At 33.2% G+C, this 17,701-nt stretch overlaps 2 protein-coding genes across 2 annotated transcripts in view; one reads left to right on the top strand and one right to left on the bottom strand.

Moving 5' to 3' along the window:
* LOC107605944 (RNA polymerase sigma factor sigE, chloroplastic/mitochondrial) overlaps positions 1 to 1,650 on the top strand; it is a gene marked incomplete in the record, with an annotated part of 5,820 nt that extends 4,170 nt beyond the window's left edge. The window contains 1 exon segment of the mRNA XM_016307897.2: positions 1,211 to 1,650. Coding sequence (XP_016163383.1) covers positions 1,211 to 1,408 — 198 coding nt within the window.
* On the bottom strand, positions 10,165 to 11,003 carry LOC107607721. The gene is made up of 2 exons (XM_016309642.1): positions 10,851 to 11,003; positions 10,165 to 10,614 (listed from the first exon to the last, which is right to left on the bottom strand). Exons 1-2 carry the CDS (start codon positions 11,001 to 11,003, stop codon positions 10,165 to 10,167), a joined length of 603 nt encoding a protein of 200 aa, XP_016165128.1.

Genomic DNA, 17,701 nt, shown 5'->3' with positions numbered 1-17,701 from the left:
GTATAATTTTAGTTATTTAATTTTTTATTAAATTAACAATTAATTTTTATACGGTATCAATATGAAATAAATTATTATGTTATTATACTATTTTAGAAAATTTTGGTATCTCTCAATAAAAACAAGATTTTATATTTTTTATAACACTATATAACAATAAAAACAATATAGTACGTACTCAATATTAAATAAAATAAAAAACTCAATAAATACATATTTTAATTTTAATTAGAGTTCTATTTTTTTTAATTATCTTGTCTATATACTCAAAGATACAAAAATTAAGTCTAAAATAAAAAATCAAAAGAGTCAAATGAAATAAAAAAGTAAAAAAATTTCACCTTTTCAAGAGATTTATGTATAAATTGGAGGTAAATAATGGATATCCTAACAGAAAAACGTATAGAAAAAGAAGAGAAGAAGACGAAAAAGAATACTGGTTGAATGTAGGATGAAAAAACAATATATAAAAACTGAGTAGGAAATATTCGAACCTTTGTACCAAAACAAAAAACACTGTATTTTGACTTAAAAACATCTTCAAAAGTTAAAACCGGAAAGACTGAAAACATAAAAATAGCGTTTTTAACTTTTGTTCTGTTTTTTTTTTAAATGTTTTTGTTGAAAATATTTTTAAAATATTTAATCAATCATATTTTTATGTCTTTTTTTATTTTTATCAAAAATAAAAATACTTAAACCAATCAGCTCCTACGATAAAAGTTATAAATTCAATAATGATTAATTTCTTATTTTATTGCTTTATCAATTTCTTTATCAATTTCTTTGTTTTAGATAATCTAAATTTCTCTAGATAATATATAAATTTAAAACAATCTCTACTTTTTTTTAGTTAATTTTTAGAGATTAATTCTTGTATTATCACTAACATTCAACCGTGCTGCCATTATAATCAAAAGTCATTAATTTCCACACGCTATTATACCATCTAAGTGCATAACAGTTCTTATTAGTTTAGTTATAGTGACCATTATTATTTGTTAAAATTAATGTTTTTTAAATTTTAAAAATATTATAAACTTAAAAAAAAAATATGACCTTAATTTTAGTGATACTTTTTTAGTATTATCAAAATTGTATAACCACTGTAGTTACTATAATGATAGACTCCGTCTAATAATACATGTAAATCAATAACATGATATTTCAATTGTCATCGTTAACGGTAGCTTCTTTTCAATGTGTATAGCTTGATTCCCTGAAGCCAAAGGAGAGCTTGGTGATAAGACAGAGATTTGGACTGGATGGCAAGGGAGATAGAACATTGGGGGAAATAGCTGGGAACTTGAACATTTCTAGGGAAATGGTAAGAAAGCATGAAGTCAAGGCTCTCATGAAGCTCAAGCACCCAGCTCGATTGGATTATCTTCGTCGTTACGTTGTATAAAATCCATTAATAATGTATTATTATTATTATTATTGTTACTATGTATATGCCTCTCGCTTCCCTTATACAAATTAAATATTTGTTATGTCACATTAGCCATACAGTAGTTTGATATGTTAATCAATTTGTGTCACCGGTCCACACAAAATCATAATTAATCGTATATTCGTCATGTAATTTGTATACCATAGACTTTGAAATTGCATATAAGGTACATAACGACAGATACATGTTACATGTAATGTGTCTCTTCTCTTCCTATGAAGATTTTTTTTTTCTTATTTTTGATTACACACTATTTGGGGAGGGGGGAAAGGGTTGATTCTATTAATGAACCTGGGTGTGTGGTTACTCACAGGCAATTGGATTGTCTTTGTGCGATGGCTTTGATAACCTTTTTGACGAAATTATAATTAGTAACATTCCAAGTTATAATACAACATATGCAATGGATTCTTCTCCCTATAAATATTGTAAACCAATTTTTAATTAGGTAACATAAGCCAAATTTTCTTTTCTTAATTATAAATTTTTTTAAAATTTATAATTTAAAATTTAAAGTCTATAATTTAAGGTTGAGGCTTTAAAATTTAAAATAAAAAATAATTAGCTGATATANNNATCATATTATTTTATCGATTTTTAAAAAATTAATAGTAGTTCCATATCTAATAGTTTAGAAGCGAAACCTACTCCTCTATGAGTATCAATTTTCTAAAGTACATCAAAGAACTTTTTTGATGAAACAAAATAAAAGGAAATCTGAAAGATAAACAAAATAAACTTTAAAAATAAATTGACTGGAATCGAAAGAAATTGTATTGAATTTAAATAAAGCAGTAAATTACTTTCGACAATATCAAAAGACTTTGAATTCGAAAACAAAAATGCTGAATCTTAAAAGAGAACAAAAAGAATAAATGTTGCTTGAAAGGTAAATTTGCACGAAAAATAAAAGTTACAAGAAATGTAAATGTAATTTAAAAATGATGGAAGGAACCCTACAGAAAAATGATTCGAATGCAGACTCAGAAAATTTCTGGGATGTGAGTGTGCTTGAATGTTTTTCTGAAGTAAAGTTCCAACCTTTGTTCCTTCGATCTTTCCTTTATTTATAGAAGTTTTCGTCCAATTAGATTCAAATGTAACTTCCACATGCGTCAATCCTTGAATAACTGTTCCCGCTCTTTCTGTATAACCTGTGTAACTGCTAAAGTACACTCCAAAGAATTTTATTCTTCGACTGAGCACCTCAACTAACTCATCGATTAAGTGCGTCGATTGGTTCTTATTTCTCGTTCCTTGACAAAAACCCTTCTCGATGCAAACTTTATTCTTTGAAATACAAACCCATTAAATTTCGAATATAATATTTCTCAAAATTCACTATTTTCGATCAACAAATTGCCCCTTAGGATTAATGTGTTTTTCGATATCACTTTAAAATAAAACACTTAATCCTATCTGCTCTAACTTTACCACTATAATCAATTATTTTGTTATAAATGAAATTTATTAATTTTCATTTATTTGTGCCCACTCCGGCACGTTCTCCCGCTACTGGCCGTTTCTCTTCCATCTACTTCACCTTATCAAAGAAGTTTCTTAATTTCAAATTCTGAAAATACGAAATATGAAACGGCAACGTATTTTCTTCATTTTTACTTAATAAAATTTTCACCGTTACACAACATTAACTTTCTGTCTCCTAACTTTCACCTTTCTTTTTAAACACTTTCCACCATTTCTGAACCTTCCTACACAAACTTTTCCCTCCATAAACAAGTCAGTCATCAAAACTCCCTTCACGTACTCATTCATAGCTTCTTTTTCTGCTCCAAAAATCTTATCTGCCCAAGACAAAGACAAAGTCCCTATAACCGAAATCTTTAAACAACCTGATTTGCAGGTTCTGAATCAATTCAATGATATTATCATTGAAGATCCTAGGAATCTACCTAAAGACAAAAGGATTCTTATCCCTTTCACTGCCGATGAAGAAACTTGTTGTTTCATCGGTCCTTTACAAATCCTGGAACATACTAAAAAGAATGCCTAGCTTTTTTTCAGTGTCGAAGAGGAAGAATTACTCATAAAGCAAGACCTTTTCATTGCCCCATTCATCAATCACAAAAAATCCTTCAAAAACAACCCAAAAATTATCCCCCGAAGAGTTGATTTCTTTGCTTAGTATCAACGACTTGAACCATCAAAAGGTACCGCTTGGGGGCACAAGGTATCTACGACCTTCTTCGCCTCTCTCATTTCACACCTACTACACACCATTGGATGATTGGGGCTGTACTGAGTTTTTGAAACAAAACCACCGACAACTTTCATCTTCCTTGCGGAATGGTGGGGCCCACACTATTCGATGTTACCACCATTACTGGCCTTCCAATAAACTATCCTGAGACAATATTCCATACAAAACCAACTTGATCCTATCAGATAGTTCAGAAAAACTCCTATAGTGATTTCATCAATTATCACATGGGTCACAAAAACGATCCTGTGACTGATGAAGAAAGTGTTGCTTTCTTGTACTACTGGCTGAATGCAATTACCTTCTGCTTGAAGAGTGTTCAGATGCAGAAATGTTCCTCTCATTGGCTGCCTTATTTCATGAAGGTCACAAATTTAACATGGCGAAATTTATTTTGGGAAATTTGTATGATGAATTAGAGCACTTAGTTGACTACCTTCGAAACAAATCCTCAATCAATGTGTAACGACCCGGCTTCTAGCATGTCATGACCAAATGCTAACTGCCAGGCGCTACTTCACGGCGTTCCTTAGAGACTCTAGACCTTATATATATATATATATATATGAGCCTATAGCGCTAGTTGAGATCGCGTGTTAGATATATAGATATAACGAAATAGGTAACAGATAAATAGATAGTATATACATAAAGCACAGAAAACATAGCAATATCATACATATATGTCCGAAGGCTCATTTAGTACATCATAATTCATATCAGGTTACGTCGTTGCTTATTCATGAAAATATTTACAGACTTCATATTTAAACTAACAGGCCTCGACTCACAAGAGTCACTCTAGTCTGGGACCCGCTCTAACTTATTTATATAGGTAGTTACAAAAGTACCTAGCCCTCTAAAAGTCTATACAAAGCGAGGGCAAAGACCACTACTACTACTACTACTACTACTACTACTGCTGCTGCTGCTGTTGCTGCTGCTGCTGCTGCTCATCGCTCCCTGACATGGAAGTGCAATGTGGAAGTAAGAGAAGTCGCTCTGACCCTCCAGTAATGCTACTGCTGCTTGGTAGTCCCAAGGTTGGAAACTCAAAGAAGATTTTACCGGTTTGCATTTGCGAAACGGGAAAGTAAGGGGTGAGAACCTAAGGTTCCCAGCAGGGTACTACACAGGAAAACCTAAGGGGTTCTGCAGCCTAAGTCTAAGACTTTGCGCAGTAGGTCGGTAAGTCACACAAACAAGTACAAGCGTAAATATATAGCAGAATAGTAAACAAACACAAAGTACAGGAAGTAGAGATAAATCACAATCACAGATAAATGCAGCAACCAAGTATGATGCATGCCTGGTCCTATACATGCCTGAGATCATGCGTCCGTTGGCTACCCGCAGCCCGACGTTATCCGGTCCAAGTCCGGATATGGCTACTCCACTGGGTCGGTCGCGCACCGGTGCCCGTAATGCAATCTCGGAACTAATAAAGAATTGTCCAAAAATATAAGGTGCTCCCAATGAGTAGCAGTCCATATCGTGGGCGTCCCCACGTTCATATAGTCTCTGGCCAGGCGGGATGGAAGTCCACTCTGCCAGGTACTTCTCAGCACCTTGGGGTTTACAGTTTCTTCTTCCGCAGCACATCTCAACAGAATTTCTTTCTAAGGGACTTCTCCTCCCTTCTTTTATAAAAACTTGTGCCCGGATCTTTCTTAAAATGTCTCAGCCTTGTCACATTTTACCATTTTGCTCTTTTTATTTAACTTTTCTTTTACAGTTTTCATTATGTCTTTAATGATGCTTTCACCCCTAATGTTATTATTTTACCATTTTATCTTCATATTTTTCCTAATGTACCGTTTATCTTTGATTAAGTTAATTATTCATTTTTAATTTGACTTTATGCCTGAAATTACTAATATGTCCCTAAGTTCTCTAGTTTTTACTGTTTAACCTTATTTAGCATCAAATTTTACCGGATTAATCGTATTAGTTGCCTATGATTAAAATTATTCCTAATAATTTTATTAAATGTCAATTTTCATCCTAAGGGACCTAAATCCAAATTTATCCTCTATTAATTTATTTACTTATTCTAGTTACTGCTTTTTACCGTTTTACTTCTAACTTTTACTAAAGCTTTTATTTAGACCCGAAAATTTTTTATAATTATAATTTTGACTCAAATAATTTATATAATTATTATTTTATCCCTAATGACACTAAATTCAGAATTTTACTTATTTTTTATTTAAATTATATTTTTAACTCTCTTTTTACCCAAAAATAACTATAACACCCTTTTTACCTTTTTTCCTTTGTTCCATAGGATTAAAATTATTTTTGTAACTACTTTTTAATGCTTTTATATCATAATTTTCGTGCTCTTAGTGACTAAAATTTCAGAGGTGCAGTTTTTATATTTTTCTTCACTTTTTTTGACGTTTAAAGCTTGAAACTTAAACCCCAAGCGCTTCTATATTTCTGGCTGTTTTCACACAAAATCTAGAGGCAATATAACAGTATTTTACACATATTTATCAAGCCAAAAATAGTGGTAACTCACAAAATTTCCAGAAATTCAAAACAAGCACAAATTCACCACAAAGTGGCTCATTTAAGCACCGAAAATAAGCACAATCATACTCTAACTAATCCTAACCCTTACCTCTTATGTAATTTAGTTAACAAACATTTCTCACACTAGAAAACGTGCATACAAGGGAAGAAACACGGCTGGTGGTGGTGAGTTTTGTTTTTGGGCCAAAAGTGTCGCAAAAACGTCAAAATTCAACCACTTTGAGCTCGAATATCTCTAACTCCTTAGGCGTACTTCATGGGTGCTTCAAGATGCATTCTCTATATATGGAGGAGAGTAATAATTCATCATGGCTACTATTTTTTTTAAGAAAAGGAAAGGAGAAAGAACAAGAGTTTACCTAGCCAAAATTTCGATATAAACGCAAGGATTAGCGAAAACAGGCAAGAGTTTGCGCTTGTATGGTTTGAGTCCTTGAAAAACACATGAAGAGAAATGGAAGAAGAGTTAAAATATGGGCTGGGATGCAGAGAATAGGTGCAAGAATTTTCTCTCTTTCTCTCTCAAGAATTCGGTGAAAAGAGTGTAAAAATGTGTAAAGTGTTTTGTGAAGTTTGTGGCAAATGCTTCTTTAAATAAAAAATCAAAGTCTTGTTGAATTATGATGGTAAAAGGGGCTGAAATTTTCGTGGTCAAGGGATGAGATTTTGATGAAGAAGGGGCATGAAAACGAGGAAGCTTGGTAAGCACTTGCGTGTCGAGCTTATCCGCAATTAACCGCAATTAGTTACTCGAGGTTAAAAACACAGCAGAGAGGGTGAAAGGCTGAGATAATCTTGGCCCCGAGGCTGAGAAAGAGATACAAGTTACTTGGATGCCAAGTAAGAAGATTTGGGGTCTCTAGGAGTCGTTTGCGAAATACTAGTCATAAATTCGGTTCGGAGTAAATTTTACTGTGTGGTACAATAATCAATGGCTAAGATTTATTCTTAAAGAAATAAATCATGAATGAATGGCTAATATTAATCTTGGGACACAATTATCAAGGTAGAAATTATTTTTACCATTGGTTTCAAAGTTTTCGGTTACAAGAGTTTTTCTCAGCGCACGCAAAACCGTCACTAAAAGTGAATTTCTGGCTCAAAAAGTCTCTAGTGAGAAAATAAACCAATGGTAATCTAATATCTATTATTTACTAGTCAAACTTAACTTAGGGAGAATTAATTACCCTCATAAAGTCAATTTTGACCTTTTTAATGGCCTTTTTCTTTTTAATCTTTCATTTTTGTTCTTTTTTTTTTTACCATTGGATCAGCCTCACTATTTCTTATTGGGTCGTGATTCGAGATTTTGCAAAATAAAATTTAAAATAGCCAGAAAAGTCTGTTACTGAAAACCAGGTTCTTACACAATGTGGGTGGTCCCCTCTGGCTTCTACTGATTTCGTTAAATGCTGTTTTCGAAAAATTCATGAAACAAGATGGGGGCAACGTTTCAGAAAAACAGCATATCGAAGAATTTTGACTAGCCCCTTTTCAACCAAATTTTAAAAACGCCACTTCAACTGAAGATCTCTTCTGGACTGTATTTTCATTATTCTACTCTTGAAAAAGCTTCCAGAATGAGGATCTGACATTCACCCCTTTTCTACGTCGAAACTGTGGACCACCTTGGTGCGAACGTCTCATTTCCCGAATGATGATGATGAAAATGATGTAGCAAGTGCAACTTGGGCAAATTTTCTTGCTGTTCAGGTATTTTCGATAGAAATACCTCAATACAAGAAAGAGCAATTCAAGGTGATTCTTCATGCTCCCCATAATGTTACAAGACAAATGGGCCTTTCTTAAACTATTCCTTCACTTGTCCCTCGAAAACATAATGTTCTTTGTCATTTTGAATTCAAATCGAGAAAAGATATCCAAAGGTGTCTCAACGTCAACTAGGCACATTGAAGCAACTATTCTCACTTGACTTATGTTCGTAGTTCCTTCATCACTAAGTCTTTTATTGAGTGGTGGAACAATTACCACTCTCGATACAACCGAACCTTGGGTGAGATCAAAGAATCTTTAATCAAAACTCTCCAAGTAACTGAGACCTCATCCAAAAAAACTCCAAAAAGAAAAATCGAAACTTCTGTACAACTCAGACAACCAAAACAAAAGGCTAAGAAAACTTCAATTGTCATATATATTTTAATACACCTTATATCTATTGTGCAACTTCTAATTCAGAAGCAATCATCAAGTGAAAGTTCTTCTGATGAAAGTCAAAAAACATCTCGTTCAAATATGTTTTCTTCATCTTCCGAGGATTCAGACTCAGATGATTCATCAGAGACCTCTTCATTCCCACATCTTCAACAAAGAAAATATGCCTTGGTATAACTATTTTCTAATTTAAACTTTCTTATGGATTTTGAATCATTTCACTTACAAACATTTCCATCATGACAAAGGCTAAGAAGACTGCTCAATCCATTCCTTCCTCACCGACTGCACAAATCGGACTAGAATAACAAAGAGACCAACACGGGCCAGAACTCCAAGAATCTCATTCCTCTAATCAAACAGTCATTTCGGCCGATCCTATCCAGATTATTCTTTAAATAAATATTGAAGAACAAAACCTAGTGGATCTAACTCAGGAAAAACCTTCAAGCCCTCAGTCTGTAAATATTTATAATCTTTCTTCTCCTACTAACACCACTTCAATTATCAATTCTCCAATTCCACAAACTCTCGATTCACTTTTTTGAGAGACCATACCTTTTCCACAAAAAACACCAAGTCCAATAAAACCAACTGAATCATCTTCTTCTCAAGGACTTGACCTTTCGAAAGAGACTCCCGACATTGCCCCCGAAGTTCAAGATGTTGATTTGGCTAATCTAGTAGTTGTCTTGACCAAAATCACTCAAGAAGAAGAAATTCCTGCCTCGAGTCCAATTACTGAAGATTTACCAACATCAAATATTCCAAAAAATCTCAATTCCAACACACTCGAGCAATTAACTTCTTTTCTTAGGCTGTTAACCCACACTGCTGATGAATGGGTTGCACAACATGATTTGAACAGCCTTTTATCTAACATCTTGAGTTCTTCTCTTGAATTTCAGGTTTCACTTGAATTTTCCTCCATAGTAAGAAGATTTACCAGGGTTTCAAACAATTTTGTCATCGCTCAAGACAAAATAAAGGAAGCCAAAGAAATAACAGCCAAGATCGAAACAGAATCAAAAGAAGTGGGCATAGTCTACCAGTCAATCTAGAAGTCATATAAAGAATTTGATCAAAGAATTGCCCAAGATGCTAGTACTCAAGTCTATTTTGACAAGCAAAAAGAAGAACTCAAAAGAGAACTTGCCAGAATTCAAGAGAAAGAAGCTGAATTAGCAGGGCCTTATGCTGCAGCACAACAAAAGAAACAAGATATCTTCAAAGAGCTTTGCAAAGTAGAAACTAAACAAGAAGAGACCAGGAGAAGATATGATAGGGCACAAAATGAATAGCATGATGAAGTCGAAACCTATTCTGCCATCAATAGTGAAAGAGCTCAACTTCGAATGGAACTCGAGGAGCTATTAGCTCCTCACTTGCCCAAAATTTGATATATTGTTCAAACTGAATTTTTATTTCATCTGTACTTTTCTTTAAACACTACTTTCTATACATCGATACTGCTTTAAGTATTTTCCATTTATCTATTTTACTATATGGCCCAAATCAATATCTTTAATACAATATGCGTTCTCAGAATACAAATCGATTACCTGAAAAGGTCCTTCCCAATTATGGGACCATTTATAAAAAATTTCGATTTCTTTTCCATTGGTAAAATAACTTTTAAAACCAACTCTCCCACACTAAAGCACTTCTCTTTTACTCGACGATTATAACTTCGAGCAATATTATTCTTCTGACAAATCATATTCTCAAGTGTCAAAATATGTTCCAGATTTAAATAATTCAAATCATCATACATTGCATTCTAATAATCTTCAATTGGCAAATCATCTTGCCTCATTACTCTTAAAGTATTAAGATTAATTTCAAATGGCAACACTGCATCATGGCCATACACCAATTTATAAGGAGACGTATTCGTCAACCCTCTAGGTGAATTTCGATAAGCCCACAATACTTGGCTTAAAGTTTCATGCCAAGTTCGAGGTTTACGACCGATTTGCTTCTTAATCAAATTGATCAATATTTTATTCGCTGCTTCAACTTGACCATTCGCTTGTGCATAGTATGGAGTTGAAGTTACCATAGTAATATTTCTCGAGGCCGCAAAATTTTTAATGCGTTGACCAATAAACATAGTCCCCTGATCAATACTCAAAGTTTGGGAAATTTCAAATTGATGAATTATGTACTCTTCTATGAAATCAATAATTTCATTTTGACCTGCTTCTGTTAAAGGAACAGCTTCAACCCACTTTGTAAAATAATCAATTGCCACTAGAATAAATTTATGATTTTTCAAAGAAGGTAGGTGTATTATTCCAATGAGGTCCAAAGCCCATCCTAAAAAAGGCCATGACTTAATAATTGAGTGTAATTCGGAGGCTGGAATCTGTTGTATTATTCCATGTCGTTGGCACTCTTGACATACTTTCGCATAATCAATACAGTCTTTGATCATAGAAGGCCAATACAATCTCGTCAAAGTACCCATTTCATTTTCACTCCAGCTTGATGGGCACCACATATACCTTTATGAACTTCTCCTAGGGTAATATCTTTATCCGATTGACTTAAACACCTGGAACAACTACCATCAATACCTTTCTTATACAATTCATCAGTCATCAACACAAAATTCATTGCTTTCAATTTAATTTTTCGATCCACCCTAATATTGGGATTTTTCAAGTATTCAGTAATTGGCTTTCTCCAATCATCATCATCCCATTCGTCCAAAATCAGGGCCTCTCTTTCTTCGATGGGTATCAGAATTTGAAGAACTTTTGCCAATTTTTTCGTCGTCTCAGGGAGTATTTTATATCTCGATGAAATTTGTGCCAACTCATTGGCAATTTCATTTCGAATTATTGGAATGTGAACTAAAGATACTTTTCGAAAAGATACTAACAACTCGTATGCTATTGATAAATACTTTTGCAAATTCTCATTATTGCACTTAAAATCTTTAGATAACTATTTTAAAACCAAGTGGGAATCCCCAAGAATTTGAACATCCAATGCCTCTTTACCAATCAAAATTTCTAACCCCAATAGCAAGGACTCATACTCAGCTACATTATTCGAACAATGATATTTTAATTCAAAAAGAAATTCTGACGGGGCACCTTCCGGAGAAATGATCAAGATTCCAACTCTAGCACCATCCATGTGTTTCGAACCATCAAAATACAATTTTCAACAACCAGACACCACATCGACTATATTTATCCTCTGGTCATTAAGATTGTTCGATCGATCAACTAGAAAATCTACAATGACCTGACCTTTCACAGCCTTGGCTGACACATATTGCAAATCGAACTCTGTTAAAGCCAACATCCATTTTCCTAATCGACCTCTTAACAAGGGATAAGACAACATGTATTTTATCAAATCAGTCCGTGCAATTACTTTCACAATTTTTGCAACCATGTAATATTTTAACTTCGTACAAGCATAATAAAGAGACAAACACAATTTTTCGACAGGAGAATATCTTGTCTCTATATCGGTTAACACCCTACTAAGATAGTAAATGGCTCGTTCATGTCCTTCCTCATCATCCTGAGCCAACATGCATAGTATTCATAGAGGCTGCAATATACAACTTTAAAGGCTCATGAGGACGAACAGTTGCCGTCACTGGTGCTTTGGACAAATAAGCTTTGACCGAATCAAACGCTTTTTGATGTTCTTCTATCCACTCATATTGTGATTCATCTTTAAGTTTAACTAAAGATGCAAATATTCGAGTTCGACCAGAAAGATTCGATATAAACCGTCGAAGGTAATTAACTTTCCCAAGAAAATAATACACTTACTTTTTCGATTTAGGAGGAGGCAAGTCCAGGATTACATTAGCTTTATTTTTATCAATAGCAATCCCTTTTTTTATGAAAAATGAATCCTAGAAAATTTTTCGCAGACACACCAAATGCGCATTTTAAAGGATTCATCTTCAATACTTTTCTTCACATCGTATGAAATGCCTGCCCTAAATGATTAAGATGTTGGTCTACCGAATCCGATTTAACCATCACATCGTCAATATAAACTTCCATAAATTTTCCAATAAACTCATGGAAAATAGTATTGATGGCGCGTTGGTATGTTGCACTAACATTTTTCAAACCAGATGGCATCACTACCCACTCATATGTTCCCAATGCCCCAGGACATCGAAATAAAGTTTTTGATATGTCATCCTCAGCAATGAAGATTTAGTTATATCTCGAATAACCGTCCATAAAACTTAAAATTTCATTGCCTGCTGCAGAATCGATCAACATATTTGCTATGGACATAAATTATTCATCTTTCGGAGTAGCGTTGTTTAAATCTCAAAAATCAATACAAACTCGCAGCTTTCCATTCTTTTTCATTACTGGAACAATATTCGATACCCATTCAACAAAACGAGCAGTTCGAATAAATTTTGCTTTAATCAATCGCTCAATTTCCTCCTTAATTTTCTGATTGATCTCATGAGCACAACGTCGAGGTGTTTGCTTTACTGGTCGAGCAAATAGTTTCAATGCTAATCGATATTCTACAACAGAACGATCGAGACCAGGTATCTCATGATAATCCCAAGCAAAACAATCTTTATATTCAAGTAAAAGACTTAACAACTTTGTTCGAAATGACTCACCAAGATTCTTACAAATGTAATTAAGTCGAATATCATCATCAAATCCTAAATTAATTTCTTCAAGAGGATCTTGTGACTCGAAACCTTTTACAATGTTATCATCTTTTACTAAATGTTTTTCGAAATCCAAAGGCTCCAAATTATAAATGAAATCAAAGGATAAATCAATAGGCTCATTTGAAGCAAAACAAACTTTATTATCAATCAGATCAACAATTGAATCATTCTCAATACAATGGGCTCTGGCTATATCAATAGCGGCCTGATTGATAACATTATCATGAACAAAAAATAATATGAACTTATACCATGACTAAATTCGATTGAAGGAACCGAATCTGTCCTACTAACTGAAAAAACTAAATTTAAATTCTTACATGATTCGACTTTATCAGAAGAATCACCTTTATTTTAAACGGAATGAAAACTACTTATATAATTGTTTAAAGTTACCAGATAATTCGAGACATCTTGTTCATCAGCCGTGGAGAGATATCTTTGAATCACCACCTACACACATTAACAATCCCAACCAGTTGGAGAAAAATCAAGCTGTGGATGACAGAGCCTCACATTCAGACCCTCTGAAATCAAGAAACAACCTTCACAATTGTATGAGTTGAGCACTCTGTCGACATTTAAAGGCTTTAGTTTATCATTATACACCTTGAAATCGACATGCAGTTGTTCAACATACAAACTCGAATCGTCGTTGATTACTTCAGCTTTTCCTTCATTTGTCCACAAAAGGACACTTTGATGCACAGTCGATAGTATAGCTCCAACACGATGGATCCAATTGCGTCCCAATAATGGATTATAACTGGCTTTCGATGACACAACTATGAAGACACTATTTCGATCAGAGGATCCAACTTGAACACCAATAGTTACTAACCCCTTTGCAGGGGTAGATACTCCACTATAGTCAATCACCAAAATGTTGGTTGGGATCAAATTATCAGGATGCTTTCCTACCTTCATTAACATTCTTTCTGGCAATAAACTTATTGCCGCTCCCCCATCAATTAAAACTTTATCACTTTGATTCCACTCATAGATGTTTTGATATGCAATAGACGAAGATGAGACTTTTATTTTTCAGTAGGCCTCTAGAAATAGCCTGGTTCATCTTCGTATTGAATGAATGAGAAAGCTTCCTCCTCTTCAATATCGTAGTCTTTACATGGATTCCCTTCATATTCTCCCAGATACTTAGTTGGGATTATTGAAATGGTGCTCACTATCTCATCATCACCTTCTTCAAAATACTCCTCATTTAAATCAACATCTTTCTCTTTATTAGCCTCTGAGGATATCACCACAGCCTTGCCCTTATCGAGTTTGGCAGGAGATGAAATCTCTTTCGAATATGTTTCCCCATCAGCTGGGAATACTACACGAGAATGGACAGAAGGAGTTGCCCCCTTGGCTCGATCACTTTGAGATACCGGTATTCAACGTCCACCCCTTTCTCTTTGATTTCCTCTGGCTCGACCTAGGAAATAAGGGTAACGACCTCGAGGAGGGCCTCGATGTTCCCACTGTGGGTTACGCCTGTACTAAGCATCATTATTACGAAATTCTTGGCAATTTCGTATCCATTGGACACCCAAAGCCTGTGAACGGCTCAAAGGTGCAGAAAGATTTCTTCGAGGGACACCAGAACTCTGTCCCTCTACCCTTTGAGTTGGTTGCCTCCGACAAACTTGCTCTTCTTTATGAGCTAACTCTTTCTTCTTTCTTTCCTTCTCAAAAATTGCCGCAGCCTCAGCATCAAAGACTGCATTACATCGAGGATATAGAGATACGTCCTGACCTTTCAATTTTTGTTGCATTAAAAATTCTAACATCCCATCACCAACTTTAGGATAAACTGCTCAAACATTAGACTCGAAGTCTCCTAGAGCAGTATCAAAGTCATAAGAGAAACCAACCATATTAACACCAAAATATGGTTCAGCAAAACTAGCTCCGGCATCGAAGGGATCATAATCAACCTTCATTTTTTTTTCTTTCCATCATCGAATTTCAACCTCCCTTCTATGTTCGCTTCTTGTATTAAGTCCCTAAAACAGACACAATTATTAGTCGAATGGCTAGTTGCTTGATGAAACATTCAATAAGGTTTCTCCTTTAAATCTTTTATCGAAAGCAAAGTCCTACTTTTTGGAAAGATTAACTGTTTATCTTTAAGCAACACATCAAATACTTGGTCTGATTTTGAAATATCAAAACTATACTTTTTCGATTTATCAACATTCAAAATTTTCTTAAGTAAATAACAACATAAGGTGGCCCCTTCTTTAATTCAACCAAATCGACCCCTGTTTCAAAATCAAATTCCTCATTTGAGGATTCCATTACGACATATGACACTTTCTCTTTTCGAGGGTAAGATTTACTTTTCAGTTTTCTTTCACTTTTATACTTTTCTTTTTCTTTTCGCATAATTTCAACCTGGCGTACCCTTTCATAAAAACCTAACCCCATAATTACTATCTTCACCACCTCACTTTCTGGGAGAGATACATAACATCGACTCCTGGCATTTTTGAAACGGATCATATAATCGTCAATGGTTTCTCCTTCGCCACGTTTCAAAGCCACCAAATCAGTAACTGTTATGTTCAACTCTCCTCTATAGAATTGTAGGTGGAAAGCACTCTCCAACTATGTCCAAGTAACCATCGAACTAGGCCTAAAATTTAAATACATCAATAAAAGTAAATAATAAAAGAACCTTTTCGATAAAACAAAATAAAAAAATCTGAAAAATAAACAAAATAAACTTTGAAAATAAATTGACTGGAATCAAAAGAAATTGTATTGAATTTAAATAAAGTAGTAAATTGCCTTGGACAAGATCAAATGACTTTGAATTTGAAAATAAAAATGATGAATCTTAAAAGAGAACAGAAAGAATAAATGTTGCTTGAAAGGTAAATTTGCACGAAAAATAAAAGTTACAAGAAATGTAAATGTAATTTAAAAACGATGGAAGAAACCCTACAGAAAAATGACTTAAATGCAGATTCAAAAATTCCTTGGGATGTGAGTGTACTTGAGTATTTTTCTAAAGTAAAGTTCCAACCTTTGTTTATTTGATCTTTCCTTTATTCATAGAAGTTTTCATCCAATCAAATTCAAATGTAACTTCCACGTGCGTCAATCCTTGAATAATTGTTCCCGCTCTTTCTGTATAACTTGTGTAACTGCTAAAATACACTCCAAAAAATTTTATTCTTCGACTGAGCACCTTGACTAAATCTCGTTTCTTGACAAAAACCCTTCTCGATACAAACTTTATTATTTGAAATATAAACTCATTAAATTTTGAATATAATATTTCTCGAAATTCACTATTTCGATAAACACATATATTTTTATATATTTATACGTATTGTTATATTTTTAGTATGTATTCTATATTATCAGGGACGGATCTACGTAGTGTTATGGGGCACTTGCTCCCACTCTTATTTTAATTTTTTTTAAAAAAATATACATATATAATATGCTCCTATTTAAATTTTAAATGATCCCACTATAAATAAATTTAACCCAATTATTTAAAGCTTCAAACCCATTTTATTTTTTCTATCATTTTGACTATTAGTTAACCTAATCAAATTTAGTCTTCTCCCATTCTCAAATCCCAGCCGTCACCACTCCTTTATTCTCTTAAACCCTCTTCTTAGTTTTATATTTTTAACTTTCTTTTTCTATTTCTTTTCTAGTGGTCATCTTCTTTTCATCAAAAGATAAATTTTAAATTCTCTATTTTTTTTATAACTCTCTATGACTCTATGTATCTTTCAATTTCATTGTTTCTCTTTTTGATATTTTTAATTGCAAATTTTAATTCAAGCAATTATAATTTAGGTATTAATCTAACTTTTTATCCTTTTCATGAATTTGTATATTTTATTTTATTCTTAATTTAGTGATCTTTATTATTTATTTGTTTATCTTTCGTTCTATTCTATTATATGTAACTGTGTTGCATATAAATTTCTAAAATCTTTTTTAAATTTGAATTAATATATCTTTTGATAATAATGTATATTATTTTTATCCCTTTTAACATAAATTTTTTAGATCTCTCACTGTTATTAGTGTATTGTATAGATTAGTGGTTGGTTTAGGATACATCATATATGTAGAAAAATTGATGACATATATAAGAGTTAAACTAAAACAAAAAAGAATTTAGAAGAGTGAATTAAGAATTTAATTTCATGTACTGCTAGTGTAATATATATTCTCTATGTAAAAGAGTTTTAAATACATCAATAAAAGTAAATAATTTTTAAATTTATTATTTAAAAATTATCTAAATACATAAATTTAAATATTTAAGGCAAAATTTAAACTTTCAACCTTTGTTCAAGGTGACGAGTAATTTATCCAATTGATCAACCCAAATTGATTTATATAAAACTCTTTTGTTTGGTCATAAACAACAAATCGTTGCCCAATAGAGAAAATAAGAGAAAAAAAATACTAGAACGTTCGCTATGGAGTATTTTGTCCGTTTCAGTATTTTAAATACATTTTATTGGCCTCAGCAAAAAGAGATACACTTTTTGGGCCGGGGTTTTTTGGGCGGGTTGGATCTTTTTTGTTGGGCTTAGCCCATTATCTAAAATAAAAGCAAAATTTTTAACTAACTTAAATCTTAAAT

The sequence above is a fragment of the Arachis ipaensis genome, chromosome B07 (assembly GCF_000816755.2).
Source record: "Arachis ipaensis cultivar K30076 chromosome B07, Araip1.1, whole genome shotgun sequence".
NCBI lineage: Eukaryota > Viridiplantae > Streptophyta > Magnoliopsida > Fabales > Fabaceae > Arachis > Arachis ipaensis.
This window is presented reverse-complemented; position numbering and strand designations above follow the sequence as displayed.